The 18,109-nt window shown below is 38.6% G+C and overlaps 1 protein-coding gene across 1 annotated transcript in view; it reads right to left on the bottom strand.

The window, feature by feature from the left end:
- Window positions 1–1,203: 1,203 nt before the first annotated feature.
- Window positions 1,204–18,109, bottom strand: part of CTNNA3 (catenin alpha 3) — a gene marked incomplete at its 3' end in the record, with an annotated part of 502,263 nt that continues 485,357 nt past the window's right edge. Inside the window, exons 16-17 of the mRNA XM_080620404.1 lie at window positions 15,306–15,440; window positions 1,204–1,491 (exon numbers count right to left, since the gene is read on the bottom strand). Of these exons, the coding sequence (XP_080476530.1) occupies window positions 1,204–1,491; window positions 15,306–15,440 (423 nt within the window). The remainder of the gene's footprint in view (window positions 1,492–15,305; window positions 15,441–18,109) is intronic.

Below are 18,109 nucleotides of genomic sequence, written 5' to 3'. Positions count from 1 at the left end.
AAAACTCAGTGACATGGCAGGGAAGAGAGGGGTTAGATTGTTTACCAAAAAAAAAAAAAAGAAAAATCATTCGAACTGCATTTGATTCAAACAACTTCAGAAAAATTGTCTTTAATTATCTTACAGAAGCCTGGTGTTGACCACAGGCTAGCAGCACTTACCTTCCTTATATATGCTGAGATACAGCACAGCCATTTAGCAGACTGCTTACTGGCACAGTCGTGCATTTAGGATTCTACTGTCATAAGAAAAAGAATTTAAGTCACTACAGTTACCTTGCAAAAATCTCGTAATTCCTAAGATTCAGGATAGGTGTATGTGTATTTCACACACTGATCTCAGAATAATGATTTATTTCATACTTTTTCTTTTGTGCACTGATTAGTTTTTTTACTGTTAACATCTGATTTATCTGAACTTCCAAATGTAACAGTTGGCAGATTTATTAGTGCTCACAGAATAGAGTAGGAAGCGGAACACAGTTTAATTTTAATGTTTCAAAAGGCCTTTTAAAGAGATATTATTACTGCTATGTTGTAGTCAGGTGTTTTTGTTTGTTTTTTTTTTTTTTTTTTTTTTTGTTATTACATTGTTATATCCATGTTGTTAGAAATTTTTTTCTATTTCATAAAAAAATTTCCAACTTAGATTTCTAAGATTGTGCCTTGGATGAGGAGAGATCTTCAGATCTTTCAATCTAGATACAAGTTGAGGGCCTAGACTCAGCTAGCATCAAGCAGTCCAGCTGATTTGATCATGGTGTAATGATGCTGATAAAGGATTTGGCCCAACAGCACGTTTGAAAAGCTGTATATCATAAAACACAGGGAGTTTAACAGTGGCTACATTCATCCCTGGTAAAGGAATGCTGAAGCCTAGTGAACATGGTACAACTTTGGGCAGGTTGGCAGATTGCATCCTCCTTTCCAACTACTGCACTGTCCCATAACATATCTCTCAAAGTGCTCTGCTGAAAACCAGTATATGTGCCAGTATAAAGCCATGATAAGTTTGTCACTGCAAGATGAGTATTTTTCAACTATGTGTTTCTAATTAATCCAAAAGCATTTTCAAATAATTTGTTACCTTACAGATTTAGAGAAAAGCAAAACATTAACATAGTATAGTTATTAAATAAGTGGGGGAAAAGATGAAAATTCAAAGATCAGAAATTCAAGATAGAAACCAAAATGTGGCAGAATATTAGACTACCTCTCTGCCTCTAAATTCACTCATGACTTGAACAGGATGGATTCTCTTCTTTGCAGAACCTTTCCTGACAGCTGCATAGATTTCTTCTGGCTTCTCTCTTTTAATTAGGGGCTTCTTTTCTGGAGCCTTCATTCTCCACATGACAACAGGATGTCGTGGGCCAGCAGGACTCTGAATCTTGATAATCTTTGTGGATGCAATATAGGACATCTTCACTGTCTGTACCACAGCATTCATTAAATTTTTGGCTGCCTGAATTAGTGAAGTGACGCTATCCAACTGTAAGAAGAAATAGAAACATTAGCCTAGGAAGCCGGTCTGCTTTTAAATTCAATATGTTCAGGAATAAACAACAGTTAAAAAGTAAGGCTACCATACCAAGCCCTAACTTCTTTGTTGTCCCTTGGCGTGTTTATATTCATGTTCCACAGCTCAGACTTAAAGTGATATACAGAAATTTGTGCTGGTGGTTTACAAATGCTTATTTGATAATGTTTATTGTTTTCTTTTTTTAAATGTGAATTTATGGTGCTTGTCTGCAGGGTCTCATTGCTATTACTACTGATGAGTAATGAAACCAGCTCAAAGAGTTATGAAAATGTGATCCATTACTTCTTTTGTATCGGCACGAGGCAAAGTCTCCAGCTGCTGCTGCTGTCACATTCCAGGCTCTCACACATGCTCCTGAGCAATGCTGGGATACTGTGAAGTGGCTGGTTTTGTCAGAGCTGGTGAACCTAGTCTTAGCTACCAAGAATTTTAAGGGTAATTATGAGCCAGATAGCACACAGAAATCGCAGTAACTTTGTGGCCTCTCAAACTGTTTAAGGAGTGCCAACCTAAGAGGCAGAATGTGTTAACAAACTAATCCTTATCACCTACTACCATCTTCAACAGCATAATCCATATGCATACAAGTGCTAAAGCAAAGGCATTTTCCCATCAATACTCATAGAAACAGTGCATTTAATTAGATCTGAAAATCTGCCAACTGCAACAAAAATGACAGCTTTAACAAGAAATTTGGCTTTGCCATACTGCACTGTATCATAATACAAGCAAACTCACCAATAGCACTGCTCCCTTCATAGATTTGAGGCCTGCAGGCTCCAGCATCTATAGGCTGAGAGCAGTGCGCTGGGGACATTACACTGTCCTAGTCACCTCCTCACATGTGACTGGCATCACAGCTAGAGGCTAGTTGCACAGTGCAGATGCTACGATCTTGGGAACTTTGGCTTATCAAAAACCAAGGACATGCACAAGTATATGACAAAAGACCAACACTGGCTAAAGAACTGTTGCCTGTAACTGGCCATCAGTATTGTTCCAGCACTTGGAAATGAGCCTTTTCTTTCATTTCTCCTGTTCCCAAAACACAGACTGATAAGGCTTAGGCTCATCCCTTCAGAAGTAACAGGGACAACAGACACATAATAGGTGAGAAACTGGGTGGGCAGGGGGTGGGAGAGGGCGAGACCACTATGGTTTGGATGTAAAAGTAGTAGGATTACTCTATGTAGGATTACTCTATGTATTACTCTAGGAAATGTAGGAGAACCTACATTTCAACTTCTAAACATCCTCTTTGTTGAAACATTTGCCTGTAAAAGCAATGAAGCCAGTGCTCTAAAAGGGCCATCCATTTTAGTGGGAGGACAGTCTTGCACTTTGTCATCCAGCCTGTCTTTTGCAATATGCAGGTTTGCAAGCTGAGTTTTTAGGAAAGGTTCAGGGTCTTCTCCCCTTTGCCAGGTCACATGAATTGATCAGGTGAGAAGAGTGTGTTATTATCTGTCATGCTGATTGTGCAAGACTTTGCACACATACACCCAAAGTCAAATAAGGCAACAACAAAAATGCAAGGGATGGGATTTAGTTGCATTCTGGAAACACCTCTGAACTGACAGAAAAACCCTCCGGTTATTATCATGTTTACTGCTGCTCTCTGGAAGTGAGAAATAACCCTAATACCCCCCAAAAACTAAAATAACGTGCACATGTGTGATGACAAACTGAAATTATCTCTGTACTCTGAGAAAAGGTGTAAAATTTACCAGATGGCCTCTAAAGTTCATTCCTTTCTGCAGCATGTGAGCTTTTTCAGAAGGGATTTGCACTGTATTATAGTCATGTAATCTTTGCATGGTAGTATTTTAACATAAGCTGGTAGGTGTACTTGGAGCCTGTGATGTATAAACTTTACTTTGGGGAGCAGGCTGTCCAGCCACTCTGCTAAGTTCAGCAGTACAACATATTTACTGTCATATGATTTCCCATGAAGTTCAAAGCACACAGTGACCTCCAACCTAAAGCTTATTTCAAATGCTGCTTTTAAACTAAACATGTTAAAAACCTCCAGGCTGCCAGTAAGGTGTTCTGCTCAGAGGCTTTGTCATTACCCTCCTGATACATCTTCAGTCTCCAGCATATCCATTTTTCTAAGGAGGCTGCCTAGTGGTGCAGCTTTAGCACACTGGCACATGAACGGATGTCCTGTCCAGTTTTCAAGCTGCTGAATGTTCACTGTTGTAATATTTATTTATTTGGTTGGTTAGAAGGAATCAGGAGGGGAGAGAGACCAAGTTTCATGCAAACGTTTTCTTTCTTGCTAACGGGAGGATTATACACACAGACACACACGCATACGGATGTGTACATAGTCCCAAAATTTCAATTTTCTGTTGTTTTCTAGAACAGCTGATGCCTCCATGTTCCTGACAGCTTCCTAAAGAGACTTTGAATAAGCTTTTTTTCTGTCAACGGTCAATATTGGTGGCATCATACACACTTTTCTAGCACTGGCTGTGTAGTAACACCACTATGAAGCTGCTGTATACCAGAGGGGGCAAAAGAAAAGATAGTCTTGGTTCTATGGCAGCAGGTGTATGGGCATAAGGGGCAGGCTTTTTCATGAAGTTTCTCAGTGATACCAGTTTCTGTAATCCTTCCACTCTTTTAAAGTTGCCTAGAGTTAAGAGTTACACTGGGAGGAAATATGTTTGCAGCTTCTACATGAAATTGGTAGCAGCATTGAGGCAGGATAAAGGTTGTCCCAAAACTTCATCCAGTTTTTACTGTGACTATAGTTTATACTGTGAAATACGGCTAATAAAGCAGCATCCTTTCAGGAGACCGTTACAACTTGCCTTTCCTCTCCTGTAGAAACTGAACAGTTATCACTTCATGCTGGCATCTGTAGCTCCTTTCACAAAATGGCTGTGGAGCAGTCCACAGCTCCTTCACCACACCACTGTGATACTGTATTTTAATTTATTAAACCATAATCATATATCTACTATAAACAAATTATAAACAAGCTTACTTAATAGGTCTTCAGTTTTGCTGAGGTTGGCATTACAAGGCTGTTTAATTTAGGGATTTGGCTGTGGTTACTTACCATAGTGGCAGAGGTAGGTGGTTTATGTCAGAACAGACAGCAATTGCCGTTAGTTTTACTTTGCTCTTAGCATCTCTGCATAGGCAATGAAATATAGGGAGACTTACATAATGCTGCCCTTTAGGCTATCCATGTTATTTGCTGTGTCTTAGTGTCCAGGTTCTCCCTCAGTTTTCTGGTGCTCACACTAGTCTCACTTCTATACAGAAAATGTGAATATTAATGGGAGGGAGAGGGAAGCTATTTTTCAAACTGCATTCAGAATTTCAGAACTTTCAGAAGATGTTGTTAGACGTGTACCACAGATGGTAAGAGTCAGGCCATATATGCCATCTTTTTTGTCTCTAGAGAGCAGCTGTTTTTATACTTCAATGCCACTAACATTATAGAGTTTGGTGTAAATCTATTCTATAAATCTAATCTACTTAGGGACTCCCTTCACTTGGTTGCTTTTATCTCAGATATTCAGCAGGCTTTCAAGGTCTCATAATGTATCTAGGAAAACTGATGAAATGAAACTTGGCATAAATGAAAGATTGATAACATATTCATTGAGCATTTAAGCTCATTTCATGTAGCTGCAAACTCTTCAATGTGTAGCAAGTGGTGCATAAAGATTCACCAGCAAAACAAACAAACAAACCAACCTCAAACTAAAAGCTGTTTTATTTTTGGGTGACTTCCACTTTTGCTCTTTTGGCACTTTACATTGAGACACAACATTCCCGCCTCCACATTTCACAGGTCTGACTGTGTCAGTCAAGACGGTAATTCATTAAAAGATTTAGGAAAAGCATCTTTTGCCATATCTTTCCTTATTTAAATGTCATCTGTACTGGTTTCCATTGCAAAAGAAACACAGAACAGTTCCATAACCACTGTGGTGAAACACGGAAGATACAGATCTAAAGACAGTGGGGTTTTTAAAAAAAGAAAAACCCGAAAACCTGCCCAACCCTTCTCTCCCCCAAGATCAGACTGGCAGCGCTCATGCTGAAATCGAATCCCTCTTCTCCAGCACTTGCATTTCTCTTCTGTAGTGAGTTAGATGTGCAAGTAAATTAACTCCACTGAAGAACAAAACCAAAGGGAGTTCAGAAAAAAATGAATTCTGAAACTTTATTTCCAATTTGTTTACATGTACCATATTTTTCACATTTTTGTAAAATAATTTCATGTCTTGGCAGCAGTAGCAATCCATTATTATAAGAAGTTTAACTGTATGGTCAGTAATTTTTGTTTAATATTCAGAATGATTAACAGAATCATGATTTAGAATATTAAGAAACTCTTCTGCTGGCAAAGTATTTTCTGTTCAGTGTGCCAAGAAATACTTGCCTTGTCAGGTGTCAGTAGGAGTTGTTTCCATATCAAATAAATAGAGAATTTCCTTATTTTCAAAGCCTGTAAATAAGTCAGTCTCCTGCTCACATTCTTTGCAAAGATTTGCAGATGCTGTCTCTATGACATAAACAAGTGGCAGGCAATTGCCTCCTGGAATAAAGCTGTGAGAACCTGTGCAAAACAATACTCACAAATCATTTCTTGATACGTAAGGCACCAGTTTGCTCAAACCCCAGCTGGGATACTCTTGATTGATCTGCTGTCAGCATTCATTTTTTTTGCAGGGAACTGAGATTTTACTATTGAAGCACAGATTTTTCAATTGGCTCTTTACAATCTCCCTAGTCCTATTTATAGTTCATCCGGACTTTAATTTTTCATACAGGTGAAAACTAAGAATTGACCATCAAACACACAATAATTAATGTTTGAAGTCTGAACTTAAGATTCTACTGGAAACAAGGCCAGTTATTAAAAATTAATCCTAATTTAACCTCTAGGTTTAAATATGTTCCTAGAAACAAATTTTCTTTGTTACATCATACTGTGAGACTAAAATTGAATCTTTATTTCTTTGACAACTACTTCTGAAAATAAAATGAATTCTACATTACTATGAAGAACAGTAAGCATCTGTGTAATGCTGCATTTAAGGTAAGGAGTACTTATTACATTGTCCTTTTCGTTTTCTATCACTTTTTTACTCTAACAATTTGCTGTTGTAAAATATTTTGCGGTTCTTTCACTGAGGTTGCTATATAAAATAAAGTCCAAGGTTGCTTTATAAAATAAAGCTATTTAATCTCTTAAAAGTAGCAGAACAATGCAAAACAGATAACATTATCAAGAGTGAAATCATGACAGCTGAAAATATGTGAAGTTTTCCTTGGCCTGGGCCAGGATTTTAACATTAGTTACTTGCCTTGTTTTCTGAGCTGAAGATATTCATCTTTCCACAGTTGTTTCTCCACCCAGAACTGTGATAATTTCATTGTAATGAAAACAGAGATCTTAGTGTAGAAGATGGGTATTCAAGAAAGCACAGGAAAAAATTCCAGAGTTGGAAGCACTACCATGTTTCTTCATGTAACTGCCAGGCGATAAATAATAAAAAAAATAATAAAAATTCCATAAATGGATTCAACCCCATACAGGTTATATATGGGGTTTATATTGGGGTATATAGGTATATATATACATATATATAGGTATGTATATATATATTGTCCTGGGTTCAGCAGTAGAAGTCACTTTTTCTCCTTCTTAGTAGCTGGTGCAGTGCTGTGGTTTTGACTTTCGGCCTGGGGACAGTACTGATAAAACCGATGTTTTCAGTTGCTGGTCAGAATGTTTAGTCTGACTAAGGACTTTGTGAGTCTCATGCTCTGCCAGGGAGGAGGGGAAGCTGGGAGGAAGCAGGGACAGGACACCTGACCCAAACTAGCCGAAGAGGTATTCCATACCACAGCATGTCATGCCCAGGATGTAACTGGGAGTTACCCGGAAGGGCACTCTCTGCTCGGTCAGGCTCATTTTCGGCGGGTGGTGTCGTATTCTCTCCCCTTGTTATTTCCCTTATCATTATTATTATTGGTGGTAGCAGTAGTGGTTTGTGTTATACCTTAGTTACTGGGCTGTTCTTATCTCAACCCGTGGGAGTTACATTCTTTCGATTCTCCTCCCCATCCCTCCAGGAGGGGAGGGTGGGGAGTAGAAACTGTGTGGCTGACTTGCCGACTGGCTTAAACCACAACATATATATAGGTATATATTGGGGGTTGGAACTAGATGACCTTCAGGTCCTTTCCAACCCTAACTATTCTGATTCTATGATATACAATAAGGCAAAAGGAGACTTGCCATTGCAGTTCCTTTTTCCCATTACTGGAAAATGTTCCCTCAGCATTTTGCTCACCTCTGCTTTGCCATGCTCTCTCCCTTTGGGATATCAGAGATTTATTTTATATATCCAATTTATGCAACTGGCCTCAGGAAATCTGCCTCACCATTTGGGTGGGTAATCTGGGGTGTTAATTTTCAATGAACTGAGTTTTCCTAAAAAATATGCTATTGGTCATCTATGTCTATCGGTTTATCTAGTAATTATGTTATACACCTCAAAGGTATCTGGTGTTTGTTCTGTTTTGGTTTACCTATTTTTCAGGCAAGGAAATTGAATGTAATGAACTAAATAACCATTACCAGAATCTGCTTCAGGCTATGTAGGATTCACAGAATGAAACCGAGTGCTATAATTGGACCAGGCCCTGTGTCTAAGTTAAATGATAAACAACTTACACTAAGTACTGTAAAACTGTTTCCCTGAAACACCATAATGGAACATATGCTCAGGCAGGCGGTTAGCCCAGTCCCTCCCAAGTCCTGCTGCTTTCACTGGCAGGATGGTTTTAAAAAAAAGGAAACTGTTTTTTAAAAAACAGGTCCTTGAGAAATGATTTAATAGAAATCCTTTCCTTGCTGTTTTCATCAGTTGCTTTAGTTTGTGAAGAAATGGAGTGCTTGCTGCAATAATCTTTTACATGCACTGAGGCCAAGAACTATAAAATACAATCTGATTTTGCTAATTAGCAAAGTAATTATTATTAGGAAAAGTTAACTGTCTTGTAGTGTACATTACCAGTAACACTTCTTGCTGCTTTAATTTAATTGTTCTCAGTAGAAAGCAACTGAGCTTTCTGTGAGTACTTGTCCTGGGTTCAGTAGTAGCAGTCATTTTTCCTCCTTCTTAGTAGCTGTTGCAGCACTGTGTTTTTGACTTTCAGCCTGGGAACAGAGCTGATAACGCCGATGTTTAGACTGACCAAGGACTTTGTGAGTCTCATGCTCTGCCAGGGAGGAGGAGAAGCCGGGAGGAAGCAGGGACAGGACACCTGACCCAAGCTAGCCAAAGAGGTATTCCATACCACAGCACGTCATGCCCAGGATGTAGAACTGAGAATTCCCGGAAGGGCTAGATCACTGCGGGGTGGGGGCGAGGTGCCAGTTTGTGAGCGGTTGTATTCTCTTCCTTGTTATTTCCTTTATCATTATTACTATTAGTGGTAGCAGAAGTGATTTGTGTTATACCTTAGTTATTAAACTGTTCTTATCTCAACCCATGGGAGTTGCATTCTTTTGATTCTCCTCCCCATCCCTCCAGGAGTGGGGGGAAGAAAGGTTGGGGGGGAAGTAGACTGCGTGGTTCTAATTTACGGCCTGGGCTTAAACCACGACAGTACTTAACAGGAAAAAAATATATCCCTTGCTTTGCTTCCAAAGGCCAGGAGTTCTATATACACACATACCAGCACAGACTAGGCAAAACCAGTGACAGATGTAGTGGTATTACATTAAAAAAAAACCCAACTCAAACAGTGAAACATTCCTGTCAACTCTCAGTAAAAGAAAATTTTAAAATAATATCCTAGCTCTTGGGGTTAACATCAACTTTCAGAAAATCAGCATTTTAGTATTTTCAGAATCAAATACCGATATAAGAAATAATTCTGTGCATAGTGTAAGACCCTACAAATAGTCTTCCACCATTAGTTCAAACAAACTGAACAGCAAGTTTCCAATGACATCAGAGAAATACCAAAGAGGAGAAGCAAACAGGCTGAACAAGGAGCAGTAGCTGTGCCTCTGGCACGCAGGCATCAGCTTTGTCAGAATAGCAGATATTAAAGATATTAAAGAAGGTAGAAGTAAAATTTTTTAACTAAAGGTTGCACAGCAGTAAAAGCAGGACAGTGGTACTGAAGTAAATGGAAAAAACTGTCTACCTCTAATAAATCAAGAGGGCTGTTGCAGAAGCCAGTCAATGTGACTGCCAGCTTGTTGTCCAGCTCTTGTTCCTATTCTTCAGTATTACAGGACCTGAAGCTAGGAAGCCATTCTGCACATCGTGACTTCTCTTTTAGCAGGAAAAAGCAAACCCAAACAGAAACCCTAAAACAAATTGAAAGGCACTACTTTACTTTCCATCTCCTCCCCTGCCAAGACAGCAGCTCTTCACGAGGTCAGCAAAATGCCAGCTCTTGCTGCATGGCTTCACTCGAGCAGTAACTGAAACCCCCCAACTGTAACAAAGGTGTTGAGCAGCTTGCCAGCTGCTCAGATGCTGGCCGAGATGTGATTTTTCTCGGATATGGTTATCCAAGGATTGGCGCTGTGTCAGCCAAAGGCCTGGTGGCAGCTATAGATACCCTACCTTGTATTTTTCCACCTGCTAGCTTATAGCTTTGACTCCATCTGTTTTTTATCTATGGTATAGCCTTCAAACCTGAAACATGTTCATAGGAATAGTGTCCAGGCAACTTTTGATTTAACTGGCATAGGAACTCAGTGGTAACTCGCTAAGTGAAACAGACATTTAAATACAGCCTTCAAGCCTAAAGTTAGAAGTACTAAATCACCTACATTTGGCACAAAAGTGGACTTATGTCACTGTTTAAGTAAGTCTGGTTCTTGACATACTAACAGGAAGAATCAAAGATGAATCAAATGATGCATTTGATTTATCCCATTTTTTCCCTGTGGCAGAACAGGATGCAGGGTTACATCAACATGGGCATCATCAGCAGAGATAAAGATCTCATTATCCTCCTATAATTGGTGCTTGTATGGCCACACCTAGAATACTGTGTTCAGGTTTGGTCCCTGCTCTACAAAAAAAAGATGTGGACAGGCTGGAGAGGGTTCTGAGAAGGGCCGCAAAGATCATCAAAGGACTGGGAATCCTGATCTACGAGGAAAGGCTGTGAGAGAACTGTATCTGTTCAGCCTTGAGGAAAAAAGGCTTAAGGGAAACCTTATTGCCATGTTCTAGTATTTAAAAGGTGGCTACAGAGAAGATAGAGCCTCTTTTTACAAGGAGTCACATGGGAAAAACAAAGAGGTAATGGGTACAAGTTATACTCCTGGGGAGATTCCGACTGGACATAGGAGGAAGATTTTCAAAATGAAAACAATCAGCCACTGGGATTTCCACAGGGATTTGGTAGATTCTCCAGCATTGGACACTTGAAACTCAGCTGGACAATGTGCTGGGTTATCTAGTCTAGATCACACTTGCCTAGAAAGGTTGGACCAGATGATCGCTGAGGTTCCTTCCAGCCTGATATTCTGTGATTCTGTGATTTGCAGGAAAAACAGAGCGAAACAGCCTTCAGTGCACAGGTAGGGCTGGCTAACCTGAGAGATCTTTTCTATGCCATTTATCAAATTCTGTGATACTGTAACTCTGAGAACTCTTTCTTCCAGATTTCTATTTTCTTTCTAAAGCAAAAAACCTTTAATGACCACCATAACTGGGGGTCTGAGCATTACTGTGCTACTGGCTAGAATGAAGGTACTGGATGGAGCTCAGGGAAGGGCATGAGACTACAACATTCTGTGGACTGAAGTCAAAAAAACATTAACTGAGGAGAACAGTTAGGAGGACTATCAGCTGGATACTCCCACAGCATTCCAGCTGCCCAGGTACACTGGCCTGTTTAACCTACACTAATGATATGGCAGGGATATTAATTTAAGTAAGAAACATTATAAGGGAGCTTGTTAGAGGAGTGTTACAGGGAAGACATGGGGGGGACAGAAGAAAAACAACTAAAGATAATGTGATCTAGAGAACGAATGATTATGAGCTGTGTTTTGTAGATTACAGTGTACTTTTTCATATGCATAATGCTCTTTGTTGTCATGGCAGTAAGTCCCAAACTGAACTATGCTGGCTGTCACCAGCACCTCCTTAGGTACAGTGCTTCTATCAATAAGAATACATTTTTCTATTGACAGATACATGGATGGCCTTACACCGTAGCACTGCTGACCAATAGTAGTGTATCAGGTTAATGTGTGATGCCATTTTATGTTTCCTTTGCTTTCTTCTCCACAGCTTCATCCAGAAAGATGACACTGGTAAGGCAGGTGTTACGATTTAGCTCTATTTCAAGATGAGAGTTCTTTCTTTTAAAGATCAACAAATATGTGATAGACTACATCCTCTGCTCTTCATCTCCCCTATTCTTTCCTCTGACTCGATCCTTAGGCTTCAGTAGCGCATTTTTTTCATGAACTGCTACTCTTCTTGTGAGAAATAAAACCCCAAACAATTCAAAATTCGAGACTGATTTAAATCCGAGATCCTTGTACACAGTTGGAGGAAGGGAAGTGGAGGATGGACATAAGTGCTACCTGACATCCGTATGACAGTGCTTTTATGTGTGGATTTGTGGTCTATTGCCAGCCTTTACTCAATCATTTTTACTTTGTGCAGCATAGCTGACTTCCCAGCTTGGAAGCTGATATTAACTATCTGAATGGAGCTTTCCTCCTTAGCTTTTCTGTTTGCATACCTTATCACAGTTCGTGAAGGAGACGAGATGACAAAAGTGAACTTTGAGGAGCCAATGACAGACATCTGAGAGATGACCAAGAATCAGGTAGTTCAATCTTAAGCATACATGTACATGGGCACAGAACACAGAAATCACAGGGAAACAGTGAAAGCAAAATGATTATTTCCTAATGCTCTTTCTAATACACTTTTTTTTTCACTAGATAGACCTTTACTATCCAGAGGACTGATGGAGTTTCCAGTATCTTTATATTTTTACTTAATACATAATGATAGCTTTACTATCTGCAAGGGCATGCCCTCTTTTTTTACTTATTCATGCCTGATGTCTCTTTTTCTGACTCTCATTCTTTATTAGCTGAAACAGAGGAATGAGAGAAAATAAGAACTGGGGAGAATATAATCCTATTCCAGCTGCAGTTCTGACTCCTTAAAAAATAGAGATTTGCTATTGATTTTGTGTGAACAAAATCAGAAGATTTCCTAGTGTTGCATAAACTATAAAAACCCCTTTTGGCTCAAAGGGTAAAACTCAGCTGCCTGAGCAGATACCTGACAGATAAACAGGACACATGTGCTGTTCACATATTTTCTATAGAGCTTTTTCCTTACTATGCTCCCAGATCCTGGAGTAAGGAAGGAGAACCTCTGTGCTTTCTTATGCAGAACGCTGTTTTGTCACTTTTTTCAAGGCCAGCTAACCTACCTGATCAAATTCTAAAGCCCCCACAGAGACTTTCAAAGCCAGAATTTGCTCCAGGTTTTTAAAAAAGTAATTCAATCAGCCATTTTGTATTAGTAGTGAATTTCTCTCCCTCTCTGCTTATCACTGTATACATACAACATATTTTTAACTCCCATATTCTCCTAAAATAGAAGCAAGAAAATACAAATAGTTCACTTACATACAGGTTAGGTTAACCTAATCCTCCTTCCCTGAAACAGGATTAAGCTTTATAGTCATCCCTCTGGGATTATGAAGTTAAGTTTGGGTTTTTAGTTTTAGAATTAAAATATTTGCACCAGGATTGTGTACTTCCCACTGTTGACATATGGGTTACACAATAAAATGGTAAAAAAAAAAAGCGACTATCAATTACCGTGGGAGAAAAAAAGAGGCTTTCAAAATTTCTTGCAGTAAGTCTACCAATCAGCTGTGCTCAATAACAGAAACAGGACCAGGAAAATTACAGCTAGTGTGTACTAGGCGGTATGCAGATTTTTGTAGCTCAAGGATCCTTGTGAATCCAAATTTGCCAAAGTAGTCAGATATACATTGTGATGTGCAAGAATCTGTATCTTTTAACTAGGTTTGTAAGTGAATGAAGTTTATTTGTGTTGCCCATTTATTATTTTTTCAGTCCTCCAGTAGTTTTCTATATTACTAGTTAGCTAATCTCCAAATTTCATGGAGACACAAAAATGCCAAAGACAAATAATAAATCTCTATCAGATCACAAAACCAGAGACTGCATAGAGAAAAAAGAGTCACAAATAAGAGATCTTAGAGGGAAAAAGGCAGAGACAGCCCAATTCTTGTTGGCTCTCAAGTGGGTGACCAACAGCCTGCCAGCACAGACTGAGCAGTCAGTATCTGCACCACTGTTTCTTGCTGCACAGCTGTTGTGGACTTTGGGGGAGGTTCACTCCATCTATGTATGTCTCTGTCTGTCTGTCATGATCAGGGGTGACATGTTAGAAACATAGAAGCTGAGGTAAAAAAGCATTAGTACTCTAAGAAACACGTGAACAGTTTATATGCAGGTGAGGGTAGAACAAAGTACTGAAATAAAGCCTCTAAGCACAGAGGGAATCATGGATTTCTGTTGTGTAGAACCATTGGAAGTAGGTTTAAAGACAACATGGGCAAGTTCAGAGCACTGACAGCAGATGTACGCACAGAGGGCATGAAACAATGAGATTTGGCTTTACTAATCCACTCTGCTCATTCAGATGTTGGTAAAAGGAAGAAGAAACATAACGAAGCTAAACTTGATTAATTTACAACCCCAGTGAAAACAAGTATTTGCTTCAGAAGGTATACATTCAATTCAAAATTACTAACCTGTAAGTTCTACACGAGGTTTAAATACGACCTCTGAATTTTCATTTGACTGTACCAACAAAAATGGCCTACAGAAATTAATGTTTCAGATCTTATATCAGATGTAGAGGCTTGATTTCTGATTAGTTTATAAACCATATAAAATGTACTAGTAGTTTTAGTGATGCATACATTCCATACTATGTGAATGTGAAGTCATCATAAAAAGCGAAGTACTTAAATAGTAAGAATGTAGGGTGGGAAGATTTTGTTATCTGGTTTATGTACCATTTAGCAGATTTTATGTCTTGAAATCATAATCCCATATGCTACAAGTAATAACGCTAATAAATAATATATGAATGCCTGGGATCAGATTTGTGCTGAGGACAAGTACAGAAAAGTTCCACAAAATCATAAACAATATCTTTTCTGCTGCTAATGATACTTAATTGTAATGGAGCTAATGACTCTTAAATTAATGCACAGTCAAGAAATCTGCTCAGACTACTTGCTCTTAATTTTAATTTTCTTTATTTCTATAGAGATGTAGAGTGTCTTTTATTACTTTCTTCTGAACTGGAAGTGAATCTGGGGATTTATTTTTTGGGTACAGACACACACGTGTGCTCCATATATGTAAATAAATGAGCCACAATCTTAAAAGGGGTTACAGTTCTTATATCAAATTACTCCAGAGTAACAGTGAAGAATAGTATGTTTTGAGAATTTAAAAGAAAAATAACTGCAAGTGATTACTATTCCTTTTAAGCCACCAATGTTACATTTCAGTGCCTCAGATGCTCTGTGTTAAGTCAGTGTAAAAAACAGGAATAAAGCAAGCAATTCAGGGCCTCACTGGAACATCTTGCAAGCACAGGAAAGCACAACTGAAATTTAAAACATATTTTGCTTGACAGAGTAATTTATGCCATTTTTCTACTTACAGCAGACATGATGAGCTCTCCACCTAGATTCTGGATTTCTGCTTTAACTTGGCTGCAGATTTTGAGCTGATGGGAGTACAGCTTGATCTGTTCCAGGTAAGCCAACAAATCCTGTTTGCATGATTGGTCAGGACACTGAAGATTAAGAAAAGAACAATTAATAAGGCATTTCAGCAATTGCTGATTCAAAATTTTGTCTGAAACATTATGTTAATATTTCACTGAGGAGTATTCAAATTGTATACCAATCTAGCCTTGCTTTTCACTGCAGCTGTGTCAGATCACAGTTCATTCCTCCTGTGAATCTTTTTAACAAAATAATTGGAGAAGTTCAGAATAATCCTACACTTTCCCATATTAACTTTTTTTCTTTAAACAGTGCTGGGCGTGCCTTAGGAATATTTCTAAACAAATTCTTTAATGTATGGAATAGTTACTTTCCCTTCAACTCCTAAGAGGTTATGCTTTCTTTTTTAGAAGATACCTACAAGAGCAATGCTAACATTTATAGGAAATTATGCTTAATTTTATAGTACAATCTATTTTTCTGTATTCCATCCAGAATTTATTCAACTCAATCCACAGATCTTCTGTAACAGTGGGAATAGGACAATAAAAATGTCTTACAGAAAACACCAGTTTCAATACTTTTAATAGCACAGGATTTTTTTATAAAAATAGCATCTTTCCACCCTCATTTCTTTGACCTCCCTAAATACCTGGAGTACTGGGCGGGGAAATACTATTCTGTGAGTACCAAGCTAAACACTTCAGGCCTGCTATGCGGTTGTTCTAAAGCTGCTTGCTCTGGCAGAACAAGGGTTCTTAAGGTGAATGGTAAGTCTCTATTGTGCTACCACAGATGTAAAAAGTGAGCATGATAAATAATAAATAGATCCCTACAAGTTTTTCAGAGATGTATTTTTAGCCTGTGTGCGTAGTTACATTAGAAATATGGTTACTGCCTTTTGATGGAAACTTGTGTTCAGCTTTGTGTATTAAGAAAGATATGTTCCCACCAACTGCAGTGTCAACAGCCATATATGGGTTTGTATAGTTATTTAAACTCTTGAGTCTTATGGAATTGTGGTCAATGGATTTAAATCCAAAACCTACCAGAATTTAGAAAAAGCACTAATTCTATTTAATTCATGAAACACTGTACCTAAACTACTGGCATGGCTGAAGAAACTTGATACTTGTTTAAAATGGGGGTGTGACAATTCCACACTTCATGCAGTTATGTTTGGTTAAACAAAGCAGTCCATGTTTTAGACTTAGGAAAAGATAATAAATACTGAAAAGTAGGGTGAACTATTTTAAATTACTTACTTAATATGAATTAAATGCTCTCGTGAGACCTCACTTGGGAGTATTGTGTACAGTTCTGGTGTCCTCAACATAAAAAGGACATGGAATTGTTGGAGCAAGTCCAGAGGAGGGCCATGAGGATTATCAGAGGGTTGAAGCACCTCCTGTATGAAGACAGGCTGAGAAAGTTGGGGTTGTTCAGCCTGGAGAAGAGAAGGCTGCATGGAGACCTCATAGCAGCCTTCCAGTATCAGAAGGGGGATCTGGGGAGGGACTCTTCATTAGGGACTGTAGTGACAGGACAAGGGGTAACGGGTTCAAACTTAAACAGGGGAAGTTTAGATTGGATCTAAGGAAGAAATTCTTTACTGAGAGGGTGGTGAGGCACTGGCACAGGTTGCCCAAGGATGCTATGAATGCTCCATCCCTGGCAGTGTTTAAGGTCAGGTTGGACACAGCCTTCGATGACATGGTTTATTGTGAGGTGTCCCTGCCCATGGCAGGGGGGTTGGAACTATATGATCTTAAGGTCCTTTCCCACCCTGACTATTCTATGATTCTATGAAATGTCAGTCCCTACCTCATGTTCTACTAGATCCATTACTAAAATGTTTTCTGTACTTTGGCAAAATTTAGGGGAAAAATAGAAAAGCTTCTTGACATCCTCTCTTATGTGTGATATTTTCAAAGTGTTAGCATATTACAGAAAGTTGTACTAAAATATGCCTTTGCTTCTTCCTTACTCAACACTGCTTTAAGAACTGCACAAAGCAGTATTTAAATATTAGTATCTCAGTTTAGAGAGATTAGACTGCTTGGAAAACTGGAATAATCATTGTTTATTTAATTAATAAAAAAATCTGTCCTATCAGTCAAATGCAACTGTAATCCCTTTAAGTGTCAGAATTAATTATATAAAGACAGCATGTATTTCCTGCAATGAGAGATGCTTGCTCCTCTTTTTTTTTTTTTTCCTTAAATATAGCATGATCTCTCCCCCCTGCCCCAAAAAACCCAAGAGATGGGCAAACAGGGTACTTACATAGTGTCTCATCCACTTCAAATAGTGACAATGTCAATTACAGAATGTCAGAGACAAGAATAATTTAACCTTATTATAGAGTACTCTTTCATATAATATTGGCAGGCCAGTCACGTTTACTATCTGTCTTACTTATATACCATATAGAGAAGAAATGTGTAACATTTTAGGAATGCTAAAGATGACGTGCATCAAAGACCAAGAAACTGCTGCTCAAAACCAAAATATGGAAACACTGTTCAATGCTCAGTAGATTCAAAAAAGGTAAATGCTAGGTGTTATTAGGAAAAGACTTCTGAAATGTAATTACGCAACTGTACAACTCTGTGGTACACCCACAACTTTTCCACCTAGTGGAGGTATGATGCATTTTTCCCTTGCCCACTACAAGGCATGTAGAAAAACAGAAGGACAACAAAGATTTTTGTGAAGACAGGTATTCTTTCCTCCA

Source organism: Psittacula echo, assembly GCF_963264785.1.
Source record: "Psittacula echo genome assembly, chromosome: 6".
Taxonomy (NCBI): domain Eukaryota; kingdom Metazoa; phylum Chordata; class Aves; order Psittaciformes; family Psittacidae; genus Psittacula; species Psittacula echo.
This window is presented reverse-complemented; position numbering and strand designations above follow the sequence as displayed.